We start from the raw sequence: 23,742 nt of genomic DNA on the forward strand, positions 1-23,742 counted from the left end.
CCATGGGACAGCTTGGTGGTGCTGAGGCTGGCTCCGTGGGGATGTATTTAACCCTCCTTGTGAGGTAAGGGGATGCTATTAACCCCATCTCAGGACTCTGTTCTTTCAGTTCCTCACTCCTCTTTCTCTCACATCCTCATTCAAACCAGCAGCATGTTCTGGTAGCTCTGCTTTGAGAATACCCCTCCCAGGCTGCCTGAGGCACCATCCCTTCTCCCCGGGGTGACTACATGGTCCCCTAACTGCCTGTTCCATCAGCCACAACAGAGCTCTACCCTCTGCTGGCTCCACATGGCAGCCAGAGTCCCCTTGGCTGCAAGGCCTCTGTGCCCGGGCTGCCCTGCCCTGGCTTCCTTGCTGTTTCTCCAGGGGGCCAAGTCCTTACAGCCTCAGGACCTTTGCACCTGCTGTGTCTACTGCCTGGCTCAATGCCTCAGATCTCCACTTCATGTCAGACTATCCTTGGGGTCTTCCTGGACCATAAACGGCACATCCCCAGCAGGCTTCTTTTCCTCCACAATGACTGTGATGTCCTTTCCTGTCTTCTCACTGGGAATCGCCACCCAACATACACACATCTGCTTGGCTAGTCAATGTCTGTGTCCCCCATAAGGGCAGATGCTTCGTCTTGTCTGCTGTTGAACTATCAGGATCTGAAATGGTGCACAGTAAGTACTAATTGGAGGGATGGGTGGAGGGAGGGGCAGGGAATTTACCTCCTCTTCATCCCTGCTCTCATCCTCCCTGGGCTGTACTCCCAGCCCAGCCCTGGGAAAACCAAACCAGCCTGATCTTACCTGTGACTGTTTAATCTTCATCCCTTTATTTTCATGTATTTTGAAAGCAATCCTAATCACTTGTTTTTAAAATTTCCTTTAATAAACGTTCTTGCAAGGAAGGTAGCTGCTTAAATGTCTCTGTAATTTTCTCATCATGTTTTCTTAGTTTTCTAGTCAAAATAACAGCTTTAATCACAGCAGTTCTAGATGGATTCAGAAATGAAGATTTTTCCCTCTTCTTGGTAATTGTTTATAATTATCAGTAAATCAATCTGGCATTTATGTTCTACCCGTATTATCCTTCTTGGGTTGGTGATATGGTTTGGCTGTGTCCCCACCCAAATCTCATATTCAATTCCCACGTGTCATGGAAGGGACCCAGCGGGAGATAATTGAATCACAGGGGCAGGTCTTTCCTGTGCTACTCTTGTGACAGTGAGTAAGTCTCATGAGATGAGATGCAATGGTTTCATAAGGGAGAGTTTGCCGGCACAAGCTCTCTCTTTGCCTAGTGCCATCCATGTAAGACGTGACTTGCTCCTCCTTGTTTTCCACCATGATTGTGAGGCCTCCCCAGCCATGTGGAACTGTGAGTCCATTAAACCTTTCTTTCTTCTGTAAACTGCACAGTCTCCGGTATGTCTTTATCAGCAGTTTGAAAATGGACTAATACAGTTGTACCAAGGATGGAACAGAGAGGTCAAGTTTTCCTCTACAGCAACGAGCACCTACTATGTGCCTGGTTACTTTACATTCCCTGCATCAGCCCCCGTTACTACGTTACCAGATGGAGGTTATTAGCTCTGTTTTGTGGGTGAGGAAATACAGGGTGTACAGGGGAGAATACATTGTCCAAAGTCACACAGCTAAGTGACAGACTGGGGACTCAAACCCAGGACTGCTTCACTCCTGTCATGTGAACTCAACTGTGTTTTGTTTTGTTTTGTTTGCATCCAGGTATTCAAACTATAGTCCTCACTGAAGCACACATCCTGCCCTTAGTTGTCAGAATAATGCATAAATATTAACAGCCCCAAACACCTGGAATGCTCCGGGTACCCCACCCCAATGCCCACAGCTTAGGCTCTCCTCTCTCAAGGAGAGGTGGTCACTCCCCCAGGGGTCTGGAGCATCACAGCAGGGAGACCCCTGTGCCGGCTGAGTTGCTAGGAGCTGAGCGAGACAGCAGGAGACCAGGCCCGGCATCTGCAGGGCCAGGCAGGCTCAGCTGAGGGTCATCTCTACCCTACCTACTGCAGCCCCCCGAGTGGGCTCTGGGTGGAGACTCGAAGGGCCCCTGTGTGCTCAGTGGTGAAAGGTGCTGTTTAAAGGCTGCCTCTCCGGTTAAAATCTGAAGGCTTCATGGTGACCTCGTCTCCTGCCACACACCTGTCACCAGTCACTCCCCTTAACCTGGAGTCTAGAGGCTGGGAAAGGCCATAGTCGAGACTCGGAGAACAGAAGGAAACAGACAGACCCTTGCTTTCTGTATGTCTGGATTCCAGAGAAAATGGGTTCCTCTGTCTATTCAAACGTTTCTCTGTAAGTCCTCTGCTGGCAAAGGCCCTGGTCACTCACTCCGACAGGACACACGGTCTCACCACGGCTGTAGGAGGACAGTCATCAGCATCCTATCTGTCCACAAGCCCCGGAAGGAAGAGTCCTGGGGGTGGGGACAGGCAAGAGCCGGCTGGGACTGTGCACCTGTTGTGTGACAATGGGTTGTTGCCATCTGTATGCACTGGAGGCATGTGACACCCTTGCTCTGGGGGGTGCAGGTCTTCCAAATGTAAAGAGGGCCACGTGGCAAACCAATTTCTCAACAGTAGTCTTTGGAGTTGCTTGAGAGCAGAGGCCCTCTCCCTGTCATTGCCTGCCCCACCCCTTCCTTTTTGTACTGATCATTTTTGCTCCTCTGAGGGCTGGCAGAGTGTCTGTACTTCATAGCTGTGCTAGGGAAGTGGGGCCTCATATAGATGGCTACCGCAGCCCAAGGCTGAGGGCTGGCAGAGTGCATTTCGTGGCTGTGCTAGGGGTGTAGGGCCTCATAGGGCCGGCTACGGAAGCCCGGGTCTGCTGCTTCCTAGCTGTGCCATCTTGGACAAGTTACTCAACCTCTCTGAGCCTCAGTTTCCTCATCTGGAAATACAGTGAACAAGGGATGATGATGATACCATCTAATGATTATTGATGACTGGCCCATTGACCACAGAACCAGGGCCAGGATTGCTTACGAAATACATGAAAATAAAGGGGTTAAGATTAAACAGTCACAGGTAAGATCAGGCTGGTTTGGTTTTCCCAGGGCTGGGCTAGGAGTACAACCCGAAGCCCTAGGAGGATGAGAGCAGGGATGAAGAGGAAGTAAATTCCCTGCCCCTCCATCCACCCATCCCTCCAATTAGTACTTACTGTGCACCATTTCAGATCCTGATAGTTCAACAGCAGATAAGACAAAACACACTTGAGTTCACATGATGGGAGTGAAACAGTCCTGGTTTGAGTCCCCAGTCTGTCACTTAGCTGTGTGACTTTGGACAATGTATTCTCCCCTCTGCACCCTGTATTTCCTCATCCACAAAACAGAGCTAACAACCTCCACCTGGCCTGCATGTGGGCATTTCCCCAAGGAGTTCTTGCTGAGTAAGTCGGCATGAAACAGTGGTCAAGAGCTTGGGTTCTAGAATCCTGGCTCTGCAGTTTACCAGCTGTGGGACCCAGAGCAAGTCCCTTCACCTCCCTGGGCTGAAGTTTCCCCTCCTATTGAAGGGATGGTGGAGGGAGAGAATTCGAGTGACAGCTCTCTCAAAGGCTTCGTGAGAAGTAAATAGAACCTGGCATGAATCTGCTGATCGCAAGGCCTGATGCGGAGTCAGGAATGACAACTCATTAAGAAATGCCCGCGGAACAATGAATCCCTCAGTGGAACATTCCAGAGAATGTTCCTAGGCCACACAATTACCCACAGAAAAATGCCATCTAGACCCCCCCAACCCCAATCACGAAATCAGCCTCTTCAGAATAAGACAGTGTAGAGAAAGAAACTTCCAAGTCTTCGCAGCTGACAGATACTTAATGTTTGAGCAGACATGCCCCATGACGCCTTCCACCCCCCAGCATCACTTCTCCTTTCCAACAGTACTGACTTTTGGTGCCTCGTGACTTCGGGGTCCACCTTCCCTGACCCTACCTGAGCATCAGGAGACAACCTTCCCCTGTGGCCTGGAGGCCATTCTCAGAGTCTAAGGTCCTGAGTTGCAATCTGGGTGTGGTGAGGAACCAGCTGCCGTGGTTCTGGGCCCTTGGCTGATGTGCACACCACCCCTTCCCATCCACTGTGTTCTTAGGAATGATGCCAGTGAAGATGGTAGGATGACGGACTTCCTTACTATAACAGGCTTTCGCAACCAAATCTGCTGAAAGACCTTTGCCCCTACAAATGTGATTCCTGTGGCTTTGCAATGTGATGAGTCAACAGGGTCTAGAGTCCAGGGTCTTTGCATTTAACTCATGGCGTGACCTCAGCTAAGACCATTTCTCCCAGCAGATGGGCTCCTCGATTAGAACAAGAGGGTGCTGGATTCCACCTTCAGCAATCCAAGATAAAGGAATACGCAAGCTCTTGTAGTGTGGTAACAGGATGTTCCATCACTGGCTTCTCTTCCAAATATGAAGGTGTCCCTGTCTCATGGGCTGGGAGAAATCTCTAGAGCACCAGACACATCTTGGAAAATAAACTTGGAAAATCTCCCCCAATCAAACCCACTGCAACGCCAACATTCATTAATTCCCGTGGTTAATATTTTCCAATACGACCGCCTTGTCGAATGCAGGCTGGAAGCGCGTCTGGAGACAGATGGCACCAGCTGCGGAGTGCTGGGGCACTGCCCACTCCATTGGGGAGGATGAACTGGGACGCGCCACAGAAGCGTGATCTCATGGCTCAGTGGGCGTGGAAGGCTGGGCCAAAGGTGTCACAAGCTTCTTACACAACGACTCGCCAGCACAGGTGGCTGTGGCTTTACTGACAGCTGTACACCAGACCCCGCAGCAGGAACATATGTTTGCCCACCCACCTTCTCTCCTTTCGGGGAATCGTGCCCCCTCCTTCTGGAACGATCATGTTCAGTCCATGAGCTTAGGTGGGCTGAATGCCCTGCCCCTCTGCCCCAGATTTGGCTAATCAAGGTGCTCCAGTCCCCGGGCCACAGGCATGGACCCAGATGTGCTGATGACCCAAGGCTGCATCAGTCAGAATCTCTCTAGAATTTCTGCTGCAGCTCTCAGGAGCAACAGGATAAATGAGATTTCTCCTAGGACTTTTACAGGAGCTGGTGAGAACACTTATGCTTCAGGGCCTGGATCTAAACCATCCATAAGGTACGCAGCTGCCAGGATCCATCTTTCCACCAGACAGAACAGGCTTGAGCGTGAAACCAGCAGGGTCCTGGTGACAGTACTGGAGCCTCTGCATCCAGCCACTCCTGAAGCTAGCCCTGTCCCTGGACTTCATAGTTACATGAGTAGTAAGTACTCCTTTTCTGCTTCAAGCTAATTTGAAGTGGGGCTCTACAGTTTTGCTAAGCAGAGTCCCTACTGACACACACCATGTTTCTGAGACCTCTGCAGAATCAGGCATGTAGCATTTCTGAGTATCTCTCATGGGTCCACACACCTTACTGGATGCTTTTACTTCCCTTACCTATTTAACTAATACTTTGTTTAAAAAAAAGAGAGAGAAAGAAAAAGAAAACAGGCAGCGATAGTCCAGGGCTTATCTGCACAGGATTGAACAGTAAAAGAGACTGGGACCCACATCAGCCTGGCCCCAAAGTCCACGGTCCCAACACCCTGCCTTCAAACAGAAGTTTAAGTGTTAGACCCACGCTGGGCGCGGTGGCTCACACCTGTAATCCCAGCACTTTGGGAGGCTGAGGCAGGTGGATCATTTGAGGTCAGGAGTTCGAGATCAGCCTGGTCAACATGACGAAACCCCGGCTCTCCTAAAAAGATAAAAATTAGCTGGGCGTGGTGACAGGCCCCTGTAATCCCAGCTACTCAGGAGGCTGAGGCAGGAAAATTGCTTGAACCCGGGAGGCGGAGGTTGCAGTGAGCTGACATTGTGCCACTGTACTCCAGCCTGGGTGACAGAGCAAGAGACTGCCTTAAAAAAAAAAAAAAAAGTTAGACCCAAGTTCTACCAGCAGCTCTAAAACTTCCTAGCTGTGTGATCTTGGGCAAGGTCCTCCATTTCTCCATGCCTCAATTTCCTCATCTATAAAGTAGGAATAACAATAGATCCTACCCCTCTTAGAGTTGCAGATTCCATGAGACCCTGCATGGAAAAGGCTTAGCGCAGGGCCTGACAACCAGCAGAAGCCCAGGCAGCGTGGGCTGAATTGGAAATGGTGGCTCAGTTTAGGGATCCGTTGGGAAGAGACAATATGGCAGGATTTGGACTAACCGGCAACTAGGAATATCTTTGCCAAACTAATTAAAAAAAAAGAAAACAGAGCGGTGCCACAAACCTGAGCCCTTCTGGACTCATGAGACAAGCCAAGTCTCTGAAGTGCATCCAGCATCCTCCTGTGTGGGCCCAGGATGTACCACAGGCAAAAAATCAGCGGAAAACAGCTGTTGCTTCATCATGATAAACATTCATCCAGCATCGACTGGTTTCCAAGCATGTGCTACAAAGCTGGGAGAAGAGGGGAAGAAGCGAGGTTCCTGCCCTCTGCACCTTTCCATCCCAGGGGATGGGAAATGCAGGCCAGCACCAGGCACTGGCTGCCACAGTAGGGGAAAGACAGGAGGCGACAGGAATCCAGAACCCACTCCCCACCCAGGGTAGTGGTAAACGGGTGCGGCACGGCTGCGTTAGGAGCTGGCTGAAGGAAGATGCGGTGGAGCCCGATAGAGATGTGGCCCAGGGTGGGGCCTCAGGGTCGAGGTCTGGAGTGGAGAACAATTAGGCAGCCTGACAAGGGAGGCTGATGAACAACTACACGCTGAAACGGTTATGACCCGGGACTCAGATCACAGAAGTCTGGGTCTGAGATCCTGGCTCCATCACGCACTAAGTCTGGGTCCTTTGAGACATTGATGGCCCTACCTGAGCCTTAGTTTATCTGTACAGTGGGCCTGCATATGGTAACCGCCCTCACAGGGAATTCTGTGAAGATTAAAGAAGGTAATTCTGGCACTCAGAAATGCTCCATCAGGGCTGACCATCCCCACAGTTAATTGTATTCCCCTGCTCCAGTCATTCTCTCCCTGACGCGATACGATACATGGTTCCATAGTTCTTCTTACCATGCACCAATATTCCATAAAACTTCAGGATAGACAATACTGACGAAGGGGTTCCAGGTCTGGGTATGATGGAGTAAGGTCACCTCCCCCTGTGTCTCTCACCAAGTCAGCTTTCAAACCTGCAGCGGATGCACGAGGCAGCTAGTCAATGACTCAGGAAAGTGAACAGCACCAGGCAGACTGTGGAGATGACCAGCTGTTGCTGTCCCATCAAACCTGCAGTGAGTTCACCATTTTTCCCCTCTAGCATCCTCCAGCCTAAACTGCAGGCAGCTTGACCCCAAAAGTTGGGCAGGGGATGAACAGACAGGGCTCTCAGAGAAGCCCTCCAGCTCTGGCTCCAGGAGTGCAAAAGGGGACTCCTATGCTCAGAAAGGGTGGAGGGGATCTTGTTTTTCTTTTTTTTCTTTTCGTCCCTTCTCTCGTGCCTCAGCCTGCAGCAGTCCTCAAGCACCTGACACTCTCGGGGAGGGGCACTAAGATCAGTGGTTCCTCAAGGATGCCCAGGTCTTCATCCCTGGAGCCTGTTCATATGTCAGCTTCTATGAGAAGAGGGACTGGCTGCTGTGTTTACATTCAGCCTTTTGACATGGGGAGATGATCCTGGACTCTTCAGGTGCACCCTGTGGAATCTCACGGTCGCAGAGTAGTTGCTGGGAAGCAAGGAAGGGGCCATGGCATGGGCAGCTTCCAGGAAGCCGGGAAAGGGATTCTGCCCCACGGCCTCCAGAAGGCACCAGCCCCGCCGACACCTTGACTGTAGCCCAGTAAGACGGATCTTGGACTTCCGGCCTCTACAGCGGCTGGAGAATAAATCTGTGCAATTTTTAGCCAAGAAGTTTGTGCTAATTTGTTATGGCAACAATAGGAAATTAACACAGGGGAAAACTTTCCTCTTTAATCAGAAGAGCTGTGGTCCCAAGAGGGTGGGGCCAACCCACAATGCCTCTCTTTTGTCCTGCCCTCCCTCCACTTGACCGTGGGTGGGGGGTGGTGGGGCGTTGGGGAGCAGTTAGCCAGGGGAAGTAGGTTAACCTTGACCCAATCCTTGCACCTTAGACAAAAGTCCACTCAAAATGAATCACAGATCTAAATGTAAAGCTATAAAACTTTTAAAGGAAAACCTAGGAGAAAATCTTTATGACCTGGGTTTAGGCTAACAGTTGGTAGACATGACACCAAAAGTACGATCTCGAACAGAAAAAAAAAAAAATGAATTTCATCAAAATTAAAAAGTTGTCTCATGCAAAAGACACCGTTAAGACTGAAAACTGAAAAGACAAGCTGAAGACTAGAAGAAAATATGTACAAGTCACGTGTTTGACAAAGGTCTTGTATCCAACATATACAAAGTACTCCCAAAACTCAACCTTTGTAAAACCACAAACAGCCTAGTTTCTAAGAATAGGCAAAATACTTGAACATACATTTACTTCCCCAAAGAGGATGTGTGAAAGAAAAATATGCACGTGAAAAGATGCTCAACATCATTAGTCATTAGGGAAATGCAAATTAAGACCGCGATGAGATATTCTGCATCCTTGTGAACGGCCACAGTAAAGAATCATGACAGTATCAAATGCTGCCCAGGGTGCAGAGCAACTGGGCCTCTCGTACACTGTGGGAATGCACAGTTTTTTACATTTAGCAAAGGACCCAGTCATTCACTGTTAGGTATTTGCAGTAGAGAAATGAAAACTTTTGTTCACACAAAAAGCTGCACTTGAATGTTTCCACCAGCTCTATTCAAAATTGCCAACAACTGGAGACAACGCAAGTATCCTTTATGAACAGATGAAAAACCATGGTATATCCATTTAACCAAACACTGCTCAGTAATAAAAACAAACTGCTGACTCACCCAACAACTTGACGATTCTCACACATGCTAAGTGAAAGACGCCAGTCTCAAGAGGTTGTTTACCGTATGATTCCATTTATATGACATTCCTGAAAGGAGAAAACTAGAGGGGTAGGGACAAGGGCTTAGGGTTGGGGGAGGGTGTGGCTAGAAAGGAAATGAAGGAAAAGCATGAAGAAGCTTTTTGGGGCGATGGAACTGGTCTATATCTTGACGGTGATGGTGGTTACTCAAATCTATGCAAGTGTTTAAATTCACAGACCTGAACAAAACAACAAAAGTCAATCGCACTGTATGTTAATTTAAATTTTTTTTTGGTGAAAGTCAAGGCAAGCAGGGCTCTGATCAATCTGTTAAACCTGGCTCTATCCCAGAATACACAGAGTGATGTCTTTCTGGGCCCCATTGTGGATTCATGAATGGTCTGGGCTCGAATTACTAGTCTGTGTTCCATCTTCTCCCTCCTTATAATATCACTTGCCTTAGCATTTCACAGCAGTGCTACACACCCACAGACACCCTTTCTCCTGCCTAGAATAGGTCATTAATCTGTGCGAGTGCACAAATGGCTCCATCATCTACCCTTCTCTGTGCCCCTCCTTTGCCACGAGGCTTTGCAGTGCCCTCCCACTCTGACTCTGGTTTCTACCTTGTGACCCCCCTTGGCAATGGGACATCAGCCGATGTGACATGCTCAGAGCTTGGATGGTACCTATATGGGTGGGCTTGCCCTGTCTGTGCTCCCTGCTGTACGTACCCAGGCTGGCCTGCTGGTCCTGGGAGGAGGATGAAAGATCTGTGGATCTTTCCGTTTCACAGCCCAGTTTTTCCATTCTTCCTAGTCAAGGCCATCCTGCATCCACAGCCACCTACTGATTCCCAGACACAGAAGCCAGCTCAGTCAAGACCAGCTAAGCCTCCTAGCCCATCACCTGATGCATAAGCAATATGTTATTATCACATTCCACCTTTAAAGTATCGTAGATGTTTGTGACACAGCATCAACATGGCAGGAGATAACTGATAACCAAACCAAGTAACCATTCTCAGTTATCACTCCCAGACATCATTTTAAAAGTGCAAGGGGAGGCCGGGCACAGTGGCTCATGCCTGTAATCCCAGCACTTTGGTAGGTCAAGGCAGGAGGATCACCTGAGGTCAGGAGTTCGGGACCAGCCTGGCCAATATGGTGAAACCCTGTCTCTACTAAAAATACAAAAATTAGTCAGGCGTGCTGGTGCAAGCCTGTAATCCCAGCTACTGGGGAGGCTGAAGCAGGAGAATCGCTTGAACCAGGGAGGCGGTGGTTGCAGTGAGCCGAGATCGCGTCACTGCCCTCCAGCCTGGGCGACAGACTGAGACTCTGTCTCAAAAATAAATAAATAAAACTAAAAAGTGCAAGGGGAAATGCAGAAAGCTATGAGTTTGCTTGACCTACTGAGAAGAAACCTCTTACCGAGATCAATTATACTTTAGCAGGACAGGATGATTTTGGTCTACAAATGGCAGACAATTTCCTTTTTCTTTTCTTTTTTTTTTTGAAATGGAGTTTTGCTGCATTGCCCAGGCTGGAGGGCAGTGGTGTGATCTCGGCTCACTGCAACCTCTGCCTCCCAGGTTCCAGTGATTCTCCTGTCTTAGCCTCCCAAGTAGCTGGGACTACAGGCACATGCCACCACACCTGTCTAATTTTATTTTTTTTCTATTTTTAGTAGAGATGGGGTTTCACCATATGAGCCAGGATGGTCTCAGTCCTGACCTCGTGATCTGCCCACCTTGGCCTCCCAAAGTGCTGGGATTACAGGCATGAGCCACCATGCCCAGCCAATTTTTTATATGCTGTGGACACACCTCTCTGATATAGGAGATATTTTATTACTTTTTTGTTTGTTTGTTTAAACAAACCCCACATAGGATGGAGGCCATTGTGCCAAAAATACCTAATCTGCTTCCCTTTTTCCGAAGTGAAGTTTCAGATGCTCCAACATTTAAAAATAAAAGACATGAAGTAGGGCAAGCAATTGTAATAATGTCTAAGCTGCCAACTCAAATCATTTTGGGACTGAAGTGAGAGTTTGAAGAAAGAAGTAAAACCACAGTCAAAATTGCTTCCCTTTGAGAAACTCCGAGTAGGTAATATTTCCTTTAAATCCTCTCAATGAGGCTGTGAGATCTCTGCCACTATCCCCATTTTATAGAGGGGGATGCTGAGGCAGAGGTCAGGTTCACAAGGCTGCTATGTAGTTGAGCTGGAATTGGAGCCCAGGTCTGTTTGGCTCAAAGTCTTGCTCTTTCTGTCATGTACCAAGCTGCTGATGAACTCCTGTAAGAAATTACCAACAGTGCTTTGGCTTAGCCACTATACTGAAATCTGACCACGTACCACGCTAACCAGTTTACTGAGGTGAAAAGAAGGTCCATTATTTTAGGTGTGCCTGGCACCTTGCAGTCTGGTCTTTGGGCTCAGCAATTTAGGGCCTGGCCAGAGGGATGGCATCTTTATGCTAACAAGATCCCAGAGTCCCAGCCTCTGAGATTGACTTGACCAACAGCTGGGAGGAAAGGGAGTGACCGTGGGTGGAGATACATGGATAAATCTACATCGTCTCCTAAATATGCTCAGTGAATGCGCCTGCTGTGTGCTCCCCCGGCCCCCAGGCCCTGATCAACTCTTTTTTTTTGAGATGGAGTCTCATTCTGTCGCCCAGGCTGGAGTGCTGTGGTGTGATCTTGGCTCACTGCAACCTCCACCTCCCAGGCTCAAGCGATTCTCTTATGTCAGCCTCCTGAGTAGCTGGGATTACAGGTGTGCGCCACCATGCCCGGCTAATTTTTGTAGTTTTAGTAGAGATGGGGTTTTACCATGTTGGCCAGGCTGGTCTGAAACTCCTGGCCACTTGATCTGCCTGCCTTGGCCTCCCAAAGTGCTGGGATTACAGGCGTGAGACACCGTACCCAGCCCCCTGACACCTCTTAATACCAGCTCTGCCCTGGATCTAAGGAACCCAGAAATTAGCTGTGTACACTCCTGCTAGCAACGAAAGCGACCCCTGCTGCAGCCACAGCTAAACTAGTTAGTGTGTACTCTGTGCTAGGTGTGAGTTCTTCAACTTTCCGGAATAGGGGCTATAATTAGTCCCATTTTACAGAGGGAAAAATAGAAGCATGAAGTCCCTAAAGGTTCTAATCCAAGATCACTGATACAGTAAATGGCATGGCCTCGCGTCAAACCCAAGCCTGCACAACGGCCGCCCTCCTTCTCACTGATTAGGCCATGCTGCTTGTACCTTTGATGTGAAAGTAATAAACAAGCCTCGTCCCCAACCCTGACAGTACGGCTTGTTTCCTGCTGCATTAGTAATTTCTCAACCTGCCTTCCCAGAACAAGCGAGTGAGAAAAACATCCTCAACTCTGTCACAGCAAGTTCTCATGTATAAAAAAGAAAAATAAACACACGAAATCCTGTTCTTACTCAGCAAGCCATAACCTGCTTTATCTTCTGAGTGACGCCTGCTAAGCCAGCAGATTGTGCGCTCACGGGCGAGTGCCAGGGCCAAAGCTGAGCTTTGTTCACCCTTCTCTCTGGTCCAGGCAAAACATCCTGCGTGTGTGACATGAATGAAGACAAGGGGCTTGGCTCATGGGCAAACAGGTTAGGAACGGGATGGCTCCAAGTGGGTGTCCAACAGGTATCAAAGACCCCTTTTCTCAGCTGGGATCAAAGCTCTCAGAAGTTCCTTAACCCTCCCCAGCCCCACTTTCTAGCGCTTTCTGCAATTAACCTCAAAGAAGGGGAGATGGGTAGGACCTTGGACAGCACCAATAGACCTCCCATGGCCAATCTAAGCACCAAGAGGCCACAGCGGTGGCAGGGCTTATACAGTGGCTACGGCCTCTATACTCTGAGGACCTCCAGGGGAGACACGCAGTGGTGGAAGATGAGTGTGACCAAGCCTGACTTCATTTCCTAGGGGCACAGAGGACCCACAGTTAAAATGCAGGACCTGCAAATCCCCAGCCCTGAAGATATTCAGGAGTGCTCTTTAAGTGCTTCATTTTGGTGTGACGGTGACAAATGGTAGAGGCTTGCCGATCGTGCACACCCAGCTCACACTCCCCACGCCGCCATATCCCAGCTGTGAGACGATGGCTTGGCCACGTCACTCTGTGAGGCTCAGTTTCGTCATCTGGAAAAAAGGGACAGTAACACCAACCTCAAAGAAAGGATGTGTGAACTTAATAAATGAAAAGCTGGCTGTGCATAGTGGCTCATGCCTGTAATCCCAGCACTTTGGGAGGCCGAGGTGGGTAAATCACTTGAGGCCAGGAGTTCGAGACCAGCCCGGCCAACACAATCAAACCCCATCTCTACTAAAAAAACAAAAAAAACCCCAAAAATTAGCTGGGCATGGTGGCACATGCCTGTTATCCCAGCTACTTGGGAGGCTGAAGCACGAAAGTTACTTGAGCCTGGGAGGCAGAGGTTGCAGTGAGCTGAGATCACACCACTGCACTCCAGCCTGGGTGACAGAGTGAGACTGTCTCAAAAAATAAAGAAATGAAAAGCTCCTGGCCCAATACCTGGATCCTGACAGGTGCTAAACACACATTGGTTTCTCCTCCCTGTCTCTTTTTCTTGATTGTGGAGTCCCAGTGCTTTCTAGCTGGTTTTACAAGACGCAACGAGCGAGCTTCTCAGGCCAGGTCTGGGTTTCTCAACCATGGCACTACTGACGTTCGGGTCAGATAACTCTGCTGTGCAGGGAGGAGGCTGTCCTGTGAGGCGTAGGATGCTCAGCACATCCCTCGTCTCTACCCACTAGATTCTGGTGGCACTGTCCCCCATGACTGGGACAACCAAAAATGTCTGCATTCATTCCCAGCTGTCCCTGGAATTGGAGAGTAAGGCAAAATTGCCCTTAGTTAAAAACCAGAGGGGTAGAGGCATAAGAAAACCCACTGGGGTTTAGTAGGGCAGGGGGCAGTGAGTGACAGGGGAGTGGCAACCCAAGAAAAGCAGAATCAAAGGTCCTCTGACAGCCCCTCTGCAGGGAACTCCTTCAGGTGAATTTTACCCATGAACAGAATTTGGTGGAAGGCAACTATGACCAAGCCTGGCTTCATTTCCTAGGGGCACAGAGGACCCACAGTTAAAATGCAGGATCTGCAAATCCCCAGCCCTGAAGATATTCAGGAGTGCTCTTTAAGTGCACTTATTTGAATTTAACAGGTGAGAACACCAGACTTCCTTTTCAACCCTAATAACCTGTGACTGATTTCCCTAAACTGACACAACTGCCCTCCAAAGACCCACTTTTCTTGGTGAGCTGCTAAAAGCAAAACAAAAAAAAAAAACCCAAAACAAAAACCAAACCCTCCATAATCACTGGCTGTGTTCTTTCTACAGGTAACCAAGTGCAGCCGCTGGCTACACAGAGAGGACAAGAAGCCAAAGGAGCTGCCATAGAGAAGGTGTGAGAAGCGCGGGACACCTCTCCGAAGAGCAGGACATTTGGCTGGGCACAGAGGCCCTCTTTGGGAACACGTCTTCCACATGGAGGAAGAGGGCAGGTGTGCCAGCGGTGCTTGGGCACTGAGCGGACATCTCTAGCCCGAGGATTATTCCAGTGGACCCTTTTTTCATGGAGTCCAAACTCTTTTGAGGACCTCAGTCAGAACCGCAGGGGCCGCGTTGCCCGGAGGCCTGGTGTTGGAGCTGTCCTGGTCAGCACCTCGTCATTGTGATCCCCTGGGGTCAAGTGGGATCCCTTGCCGCCCTCATCCCGCACTCTTCACATGTTAAACAGCTTTATGCACCGAAGTCCCCTTTTGCCCTGGAAGGCTTTTGAGGTACAGTGGACCCCATGAGGCCCACAGATGTTTTAAGCAAACAAAGGAATTTCCAACCAACTTAAACATCAGACTTTATATCAAGATGTGCATTTCTGCCACCTCTTAAAAAGGTCAAGGACTTTTATCCAGCTAGCTGCAGTTCTATATAACAGCAATCAGCCAGGTAAGGAGTGGCCAATCCCTTTAGATGGGGTCTATGAGCTGCACTCCACACCACTCCCTGCTGACAACTTAATGGCTTAATTCACTTACATGACCCACCCAGACCTACAGGCACCTGAGTTTGCCACGACATCCCAGTCGACAGAGGTAAATTTGGGATGCCTGTAGATACTGGAAGATCACACCACCAAGGCCCCAATCTGGGGTGTCAGTCCAGGTAGCAGGGTGTCTCCTCCCTCCAAATAATACATCTAGTTGATAATAATGAGGCTGAGAAAGTAAGAAATGAGGACAAAAGGCTGCAATGGCTGATGGGCTGCTCTCTGATGAGACAGGTCTGTCCAGGAGCCTCATTGCTGGGGGTTGGGAGGGGCGTGCAACATTAGTGTGTCACCTCCTGTGGTGTGCAAATACGTATCAACACATCAGAAAAGAGGCCAAAGATTCCAGGGGCCCAAACAGCCTCTTAGCATGTAAGCTATCCCAGGACCCACAGGGCCACAGGTACCAGCCCACAAACGGTGACCGGGGCTGACTTTCCAGGCAGCTGCTGCGGATTCTGCAAAGTGCTCCACATGAGAATAAGCTGCTCTTTGGGCAAAACAGCAGCAAAGTGTCCTCTGTGGCCTCAGATGGCCGCCGGTTCCAGAATCCAGTTTGTTCAGAGAGAGTCCCTGCCTGGCAAAGGTGGCCACGTTTCTAAGCAGACTGTTGAGTTGAACGTATCCCTCCCAGAGGTGTGATGTGGGCCGTGGCTTGCAAAGGCACCACCGTTTCCCCTTGCTGCCCTTGATAACTTGTTGGTGGCACTCTCCCATACACGAGAGGCACAGGGATGCCACCACAGCCGCGCTGTGCCACCTGCTCCCTGGGTCCGCAGCCAACTTGGCAGCAGAGGAGGACAGACTGCTATTCTTAACACTCTGGGGCTAGATGTTGATTCTGCAGCTCTCTTATGCAGGCTTCTCTGGGAGACACTGATTCCCCTCGCTAGGCTGACCAGGCTCTCTTCGGCTTTCGCACCTCCTCCCACCTCTGCCCCGCGGGCTCCAGTCTCCTGCCCTGTCCCTAGCTTCCATCCGAGGCCAACACCTCTTTGTGCCCTCTCTTTCCCTGGGCACCTGACCCCGACCTTGTAACCTCTGCAATCCCCCATATGTCAAACAATTCTATGTTTAGGGAAATCGCATGCCCAAGAGTGTTTCCAAATTCTTGAGAGAGACTGGGATTTGAGATGGTGAAGTCAGAATTCCTGCAACTTCTTAGGAATTCTCCAAATTATAAGTTATTCTTAAACTATTACTAACATCCTTCCCACTACTTACTCATTATCCTAGAAATCTAAAACTGTTCGCTTAATAATATTGAGTTTAGTAGGATTTGTAAAACACGATAGCTTAGAATGAATCTCCAAACACTGGGAAACACAAGTGAGCGCTGTTGGGTGCTGCTGGGAGAATCACGCAACGTGGGCACCTCCTAGCAGGGCTCGTGGCGCTACAGAGTCTGGTGTCCAGAATGCCAATTTAAGGACTTACTGTGCTTCCAAAACTTGTAACTTCTTGGAATGCCACTCACAGAAAGTATACAATTCACATAAACACATTAGTATTTATTTGCAAGAATGATTCATTGTTTGCAGTAGACAGAGCCAGGAATACACAGTTGGAACATGGCGTCAGTACAAGGCAATCCTGACGAATGAGATCGTGACCATGTCTCTCCCATGTGTTCCTGTCCTGGTACCCGCAAACGCCGCCCCAGACCTGCAGCTCCGTGTGTTCATACCTCCTGCTCCTGCCTCGGCTCTGTGGCTGTGGATTCCTCCAAACTGTGACTGCTACGCCTTAATTTTCAGCAGGACAATTATAACACACTTCTCCAATCTCTTGAATGGTTTTCCTTGTGATGTGAGATGGGAGAAGACGTACATTTCCGGAGGCATGCCTGGGAGGAGCTGCCTCCTGAAGCCAGCTCAGAGGCGGCCATCCTAGGAGACGTTTACTCTGCTCTCGCCTGGCTCCGGCCTGCCTTCAGGATGCACGTAGACCAGTTTCCGACCCCAATGCTTCCTTTACGTCTCATCTGCTCCTAAGTGGGTTTCCCCTCCTTGTCCCCTTGACCTCTCTGCACCCAGATGTTCAGCCTCAAAAACTCGGCATCTGCTGCTGCTCCCCTTCCATTGGTCCAGCGGGAGGCCTAGTCACCTACTCAAGTCTCACTGTCCTCATCCCAGAGGGTGGCAATGCCGCTGCTACCCCTTTGCCATGAGGACCATGGGGCAGATGCTGCTGCACACCTAAGACGTGGGGCCCCATGTCCCCTCTTGGTAGGGCCTTCCAAACCCACGTCCCCCTTTCCTATTGACCATCTGGGTCAGGCCCTCCCCGCCTTCTGTCTGCAACATGATGAGGGCACCCTAGCCCATCTCCCAATCCATCCACTATACCCACTCCTGGCGTGCTCTTCGGAAAGCACAGCCCTGAGCTCACACACCTGCAAGGGCTCCAGCCCCCAGAGACCAAGACCTCCATCCCAGGTCCCAGTGTGCCCTGACCATAGGGCCAAGTGCCCTGTTCTGCAGCCATAGAGGATGACTTGGGGTTCCCTGCCCCTTGCAGCTATTCTGCACACTTGGAAAGAGTGGCTTCTCCTTCGATCCAGATCAAACCCTGCATATCAAATTGGTATAAGAGGGTGGGCTTTAGTGATGTCGGGAAAAATTTAAAATGCACATACCCTCTAAGCCAGAATGGCTTCTACACATCAAGCCTGTAGCTTTACCTGCGAAAATGTGTATGCATTGAGATGTTCCAGACTACAGTCTGAGGGAGAAAAATCTGGAAACCTCTTAACTGTTCAAGTAGAGCAATGGTGAAATAAATTAGGAAACAGCCATTACAGTGGATACTCATCAGCTTTCAAAAGGACTGAGCCAGTTTTATTAAATTAAGAAAAGCGGCCAGGCACGGAGGTTCACGCCTGTAATCCCAGCACTTCGGGAGGCCAAGGCGGGTGGATCACCTGAGGTCAGAAGTTTGAGACAAGCCTGGCCAACATGGAGAAACCCCGTCTCTACTAAAAATACAAAAATTAGCTGGGTGTGGTAGCGGGTGCTTGTAATTCTAGCTGCTCGGGAGGCTGAGGCAGGGGAATCGCTTGAACCTGGAAGGCGGAAATTGCAGTGAGCCGAGATTGTGCCACTGCACTCTAGCCTGGGCAACAAGAGTGAAACTGTTTCAAAAAAAAAGAAAAAAGAAAAAAAAAAAAAAGAAAGGCAAATTTTAGAACAGTGGAGTTTTACTTGACTTACCTAAGTATTGATGATTTCTGCAAAGTTACACGAGAGACTTGACAGTGAATGCGAGGGCAGGTGTGCACACGGGGTGGGTGCTGTTTACTTCCTCATCTTCTTTCTGTGGTGTTTTAGGGTTTTTCCACACTAGAAGTTCATCACTTTCCCTAAAATATCTGCCCCCCACAATCTCTTTCCCCGAGGCTCCCTTTCTGTTGGTAGAAACAGTTAGACACTTATGGTGCTTACTATGTGTGACGCGCTGTTCTAAAAGCTTCTAAGAGACCACTTTCCTCCTTAGTGGAAGCGCCAAAGACTACCAGCGACTCCAAAATCAACACCACACTCTCCATGTGGCTACCAGGGGTCTCAACGCACCTGCCTAAGAGGGCCAGGTGGCTGATGTAAGTCAGCAGAGCAGGCCAAGGGGAAAAGCAAGACGGAGTAGTTGGAACGATGCCGAACTGGGACACGCTCACCCAAGGAAAGTGATGTGTGTGGACATTTTATTGAACACACACCTAACCAGCAGGCCCGCGGGTTTGAGATCTCTTGCACAGCATCGCCACTCCTTCCTGGCAACTGGGCAATGCTGAGGACTTTGGAGTCTGGAAGGTTCTGGTCAGTCCACAAAGCAAGAGAAGTCAAAAGTTGCTACTTCTTGTTAGCAGTGACTTCCAAAGCAGCTTAGGTTCAAGTGACCCCCGCAGTGCACAGGTCAGGGCAAGGCATCGCTGAGCTAAACGTAATCTGCTCACTGGGAGAACAAGGCAGCTCATATTTCAGCAAAACATGGATATATTTCACAATCCTAAGAGAGAATGCAGCAGCAAATGGGGGCGGGGGCAGGGGAAACCCAAACTGGGTTTTCTGCTGAAAATCCAGTTGGGAATTTCTGCTGTGACCTACATTACTCTGCCGCTTTCCAGCCCCCCAACTTTCTCTCTCCTCAAGGAGGAGCAGCAGAACATAACGTATTTCCCAAAGTTAAATTACTCTGCAGAGAACCATTTTAATAATGTGCTAAATGACAGCACAGCAAATCACTGAAGCTGTCACCGATTTGCGGTCCAGTTTCCCTGAGCGACTTCTCGGAGTCTGAGCCTCCCTCCACGAACGAACGGCACCTCACATCTCCCTGGGTATCTCCGCCATCTGCAAAGTGTCACGTCTCTCAGTAAGCACCCTTTCCCCAAATGTCAGACGACGAACACAGCACGGGGTTTCCAAAAGATGTGGGCGTTGGGAGGCTGGCACTCACTCATCTGTTCCTTGTGTTGGGGAGTAGACTCTGGTCCCCCTCTGGGCCACACTGATATACAGAATTCAAAATAGAAAAGAAATGCCCCACTTCCCACCGGCCTACTTTCCAATTCAGAGCTGGCATTAACAAGAGAGGCAACGGGAGGCAGAGGGACTGGGAGGAAAAACTCAACCTCCCCATTCTTCGACTCAGATTTGTGCAGATGGCAGATTACTTAGAAGTCATAATGCCTCTTATGGAACACAGTGAAATATGGACACGTAAAATGGAATTAAAAAATGGAAGAATGTGTGTGAAAGCAGGTCCCATCTAATACTGGACTGAAACTTTTAAGTAGTATTTGTGAGGAAAAACACAAGCAATTTCTACCCACTGGCTTTTATCTTTCCTGCCCACCTTCTCAGCTCCCAAACTGGAATGGGACCACCATTCCTGAAGCCGATCAGTGGCCCTGTTCATAGAACACACAGGGGCACAGTGTGCAAACCAAAAGCATCATGAGTAACGTGGAGTGTCCGCAGATTCAAATGGAGGGGCCGTGGGAGCAGTGGGGAAGAGCCAGGACTGCAAACTCCAGAGCCGTCATGCCGGTAAGTGGTCCACCCAAATATATGACATAACCAGGCAAACAGCATGGCAGAGGAGGCTGGCTCAGTGCCAGGGAGACAACAGGAGTTGGGGATTCAGTGGACACGGGGCACCCAAGTGTGGGAGAGTGGGCGAATGGGGCTGTGACCAATTCTGATTTTTCAAGACAAGCTAGGCTGGGCATGGTGGCTCACACCTGTAATTGCAGCACTTTGGGAGGCTGAGGTGGGTGGATCACCTGAGGTCAGGAGTTCGAGACCAGCCTGGCCAACATGGCAAAACCCCATCTCTACTTAAAAAAAAATACAAAAATTAGCTGAGCATGGTGGCACGTGCCTGTAATCCCAGTTACTTAGAGGCTGAGGCAGGAGAATCGCCTGAACCCAGGAGGTAGAGGTTGCAGTGAGCCAAGATTATGCCACTGCACTCCAGCCTGGGCAACAGAGTGAGAACTTGCCTCAAAAAAAAAGACGCTTGACATCTGGATTTTTTTATCTGACACCTAATTTTTTGATGTTGGCAAGTACTTGAATTAAGAAAAATAAATAACAAAACAAAATCCCACTATACTGGCTAAATAAAATAAGTTGGAGAATCAGGCTCAGTCCGCAGGCTGCAGGCTTCCCACCTACATCCCAAAAACATGGGCTATGGTGCCAAATACCCTAGGATCCCATCGTGCTGGGTGGGGACCCCGGGACCAGCCAGGTCACCCCTTTGAGCCTCACTTTCCTCATCACTATGAAATAGATTTCACTGGCTCTCCAGAAGACGAGATGAGATGGGTGCTGTGAAACGCGAGGCTGGCATCCACAGGAAAATGGGGGGCCCTCTCTTTAGTGAACAATCCAGTTACGTTCAGTAACTCAAATGGACTTTCCAGATCCTAAATCAACATTTGAAAGAACCAAGGAGAAAATGTGTCAAGATTTATAAGAATAATAATGCTTTGGGGTTTATTTCCTTAGCCAGGAGATTTTTGTTTTGTTTTTTTAAACCAGGAATCTCTCAGGCTCGGCTTTCCAGCTGAGACAGCAGTCTCGCTGCTTTCTGTGGGCAGCACATGGAGAAAGGACACGATCACGTTGAGATTCGTCAGCACGGGCAAGGCTTGGCTGTGCCTCATCCATCATTGCCCCAAAATGAAACAATCCGTACATTCTGACCTGTAATCCCATCCTCCTCAAAAAAGAAGAAGAAGAAGGGAGCAGTGTGATTTGGAACAGCGAGGAACGCCAAAGAGCTTTTATTAAAAGAGCTGTTTAATTTCAACTGGGATCTAGACCAACACGTAGTGAAAATTCCAGCATCGACACTGTGTCTTTTGCCACAGTCTCCCACTGAAATTCTTGTTCTGTAAAGTCCATACATTGAACCTTGTGTTCTGTGAGGTTTCTCTCTCAGCGCTGACTGATGGCAACCAGCGTGGCTGAGATTCACATCACGCCGAGAGGCTCGCATTAACGTGCTGTTTTTACAATTAGGCACACGAATGTTTGGGAAACACTGGACCGGAGAGGCCTGGGCTGTGGAGCCCTGTGGGGGGTGGGGGACACTGACTTGCGGATGGGGCAGTGTCTCCTGCTCACACTGTCAACATCAGGAGCATCTTAGGAGCAACTTGCTAACTCAGTTTTCACCGGGGAATTCAGCCGATGTGCGATGACTCCGAGACACACCCCAGGCTGCCTGTAAGCGGATGCCTCTAAGAGAATGAGAACTCCTCACGTGAACTATCGCGGCCATTTCCAAATACTGAGATCAAGGCCCTGGCATCACAAATAAAAGGACAAAAGGAAAATAAAGCGTTCTAGATACTGTCTTCTATTCAGGATAAAAAGGCACCTCTTATCAAAGGCAGCACGACACTATGATGTCTTCTCACAAAAACCCTGGAACAATGAGAAAATCTAAGCAACCATCTTGGAGACAATTTCAAAGGGCCTAGGCAGGGAAGACGGGCAGCTGCTCATGTCTATCTGGATGGTACTGCCGGGCACACCCCACAGACAGAAGCACACCCCACAGAAGCCGGCTCCCAAAGGTGCACCCCACGGAGAGGAGCAGAAATCCACCCTCTGTTTTGAACCCAGCATCACCATCAGAACAAGTGTTAAAGAGCTACAGTGACAGGAAACTCTTATTTTACCCCAGCAAATCATACAGATCACACCGAGCCAGAACAGTGCTTCTCGAATGAGTCCCAATCCCACAGGTCTTCTCTATGGACTTTCACGTTTCATGTTTCTATTACGATAAGATTTTAGAAACAATAGAATTACATTCTGTAGCTTCTGAAGACTATAAAAACCAAGTCGGGCTTGATGATCTTGGTTCCCCTAATTCCAAGGATGTAAACGTCAGAGGTCTCAGGTTATGACAACAGAGTGGACTAATCAGTGGTAAGGCAGTGACATCAAAAGGACGGCCCGATGTTTCCTGGCAATGGGACCAGAGCAAAGGGGTGGATGAGGTCAGCATGCCTGGCATGTGGCAGGTGAAAAGAAGTCACTGCATGACATTTCGAGCCAAGATTAGCTTTCTTGAAAACAGTAGCATCCATTGGGTTAATTGACAATTTTGAAATGTAACGATTTTTTTTTTTTTTTTTTTTGAGACGGAGTCTTGCTCTGTCGCCCAGGCTGGAGTACAGCGGCGCAATCTCAGCTCACTGCAACCTCTGCCTCCTGGGTTCAAGCGATTTTCCTGCTTCAGCCTCCCAAGTAGCTGGGACTACAGGTGCCCGCCACCATGTCCAGCTAATTTTTGCATGCCCGGCTAATTTTTGTATTTTTAGTAGATATGGGATTTCACCATGTTGGCTAGGCTGGTCTCGAACTCCCGACCTCACTGATCCACCCACCTCGGCCTCCCAAAGTGCTGGGATTACAGGTGTGGGCCACCATGCCCAGCCTGAAGCATAATGATTTTCTAAGTGCATAATATGTAAACTCTTTTTTTTTTTTTACTTTTTCAAGAGAAGGTATTTAAATAATATTAATGTTCATTTTTAAGTAATACTCATATAAAAATAACTTAAGTTAATATGGTACGAGTCTGGGAGAACTTTTCCTTGGGTTCATCACCCAAGCTAGAGAAACACTGACACAATTTGTTTCAGTCTTGGAGCACCCAGTGGGCTGTGTAGAAAATGAATCTTTCCTTGATTGAAATGTGTCAAAGTATAAAATCACAGAGCCCTGAGTTTATTTGTGAGCCTGAAGTCAACAATGCTCATTTGCAGGCCTGCTCTCTTCCTATCCTTTAGAAGCTCCAAAGCACTGAGGCCCGGCCTCCATCGCGGCACCTGGAACAGGCCCTGGAGGTCGCCTGGGTCCCGTGGCGATCAGGGCATCATGGAGAGCCACTTTCCTCCCCAACCTTTATAAAACAACCAAGAACGAAGTGCTGGCAGGGCTGGCGGCGCGTGCCCGTAGGAGCGGTACTTACACGAAGAAGGGCATCAGCTGGATGAGGGTCTCCTTCTTGGGGCTGGTGGCGAACTCGGGGACCATCTGGATGACTTTGTTCATGACGCTGCGCAGGTAATTCTGAAGCTGCTTTCTTCGTTCCTCCACAAACTTGGCATCCTGAGGAAACACAAAACATCTTCGCTCAGGTATGTGG

At 49.2% G+C, this 23,742-nt stretch overlaps 1 protein-coding gene across 6 annotated transcripts in view; it reads right to left on the reverse strand.

Moving 5' to 3' along the window:
- The window catches only part of SNX29 (sorting nexin 29), a 588,023-nt gene that overhangs the window by 22,882 nt on the left and 541,399 nt on the right, over positions 1 to 23,742 (reverse strand). For all 6 annotated transcript variants that reach the window (XM_031657934.1, XM_031657931.1, XM_031657930.1 and 3 more), the window contains one exon: positions 23,566 to 23,705. In XM_031657934.1, coding sequence (XP_031513794.1) covers positions 23,566 to 23,705 — 140 coding nt within the window. The remainder of the gene's footprint in view (positions 1 to 23,565; positions 23,706 to 23,742) is intronic.

The sequence above is a fragment of the Papio anubis genome, chromosome 18 (genome assembly GCF_008728515.1).
Source record: "Papio anubis isolate 15944 chromosome 18, Panubis1.0, whole genome shotgun sequence".
NCBI classification, from domain to species: domain Eukaryota; kingdom Metazoa; phylum Chordata; class Mammalia; order Primates; family Cercopithecidae; genus Papio; species Papio anubis.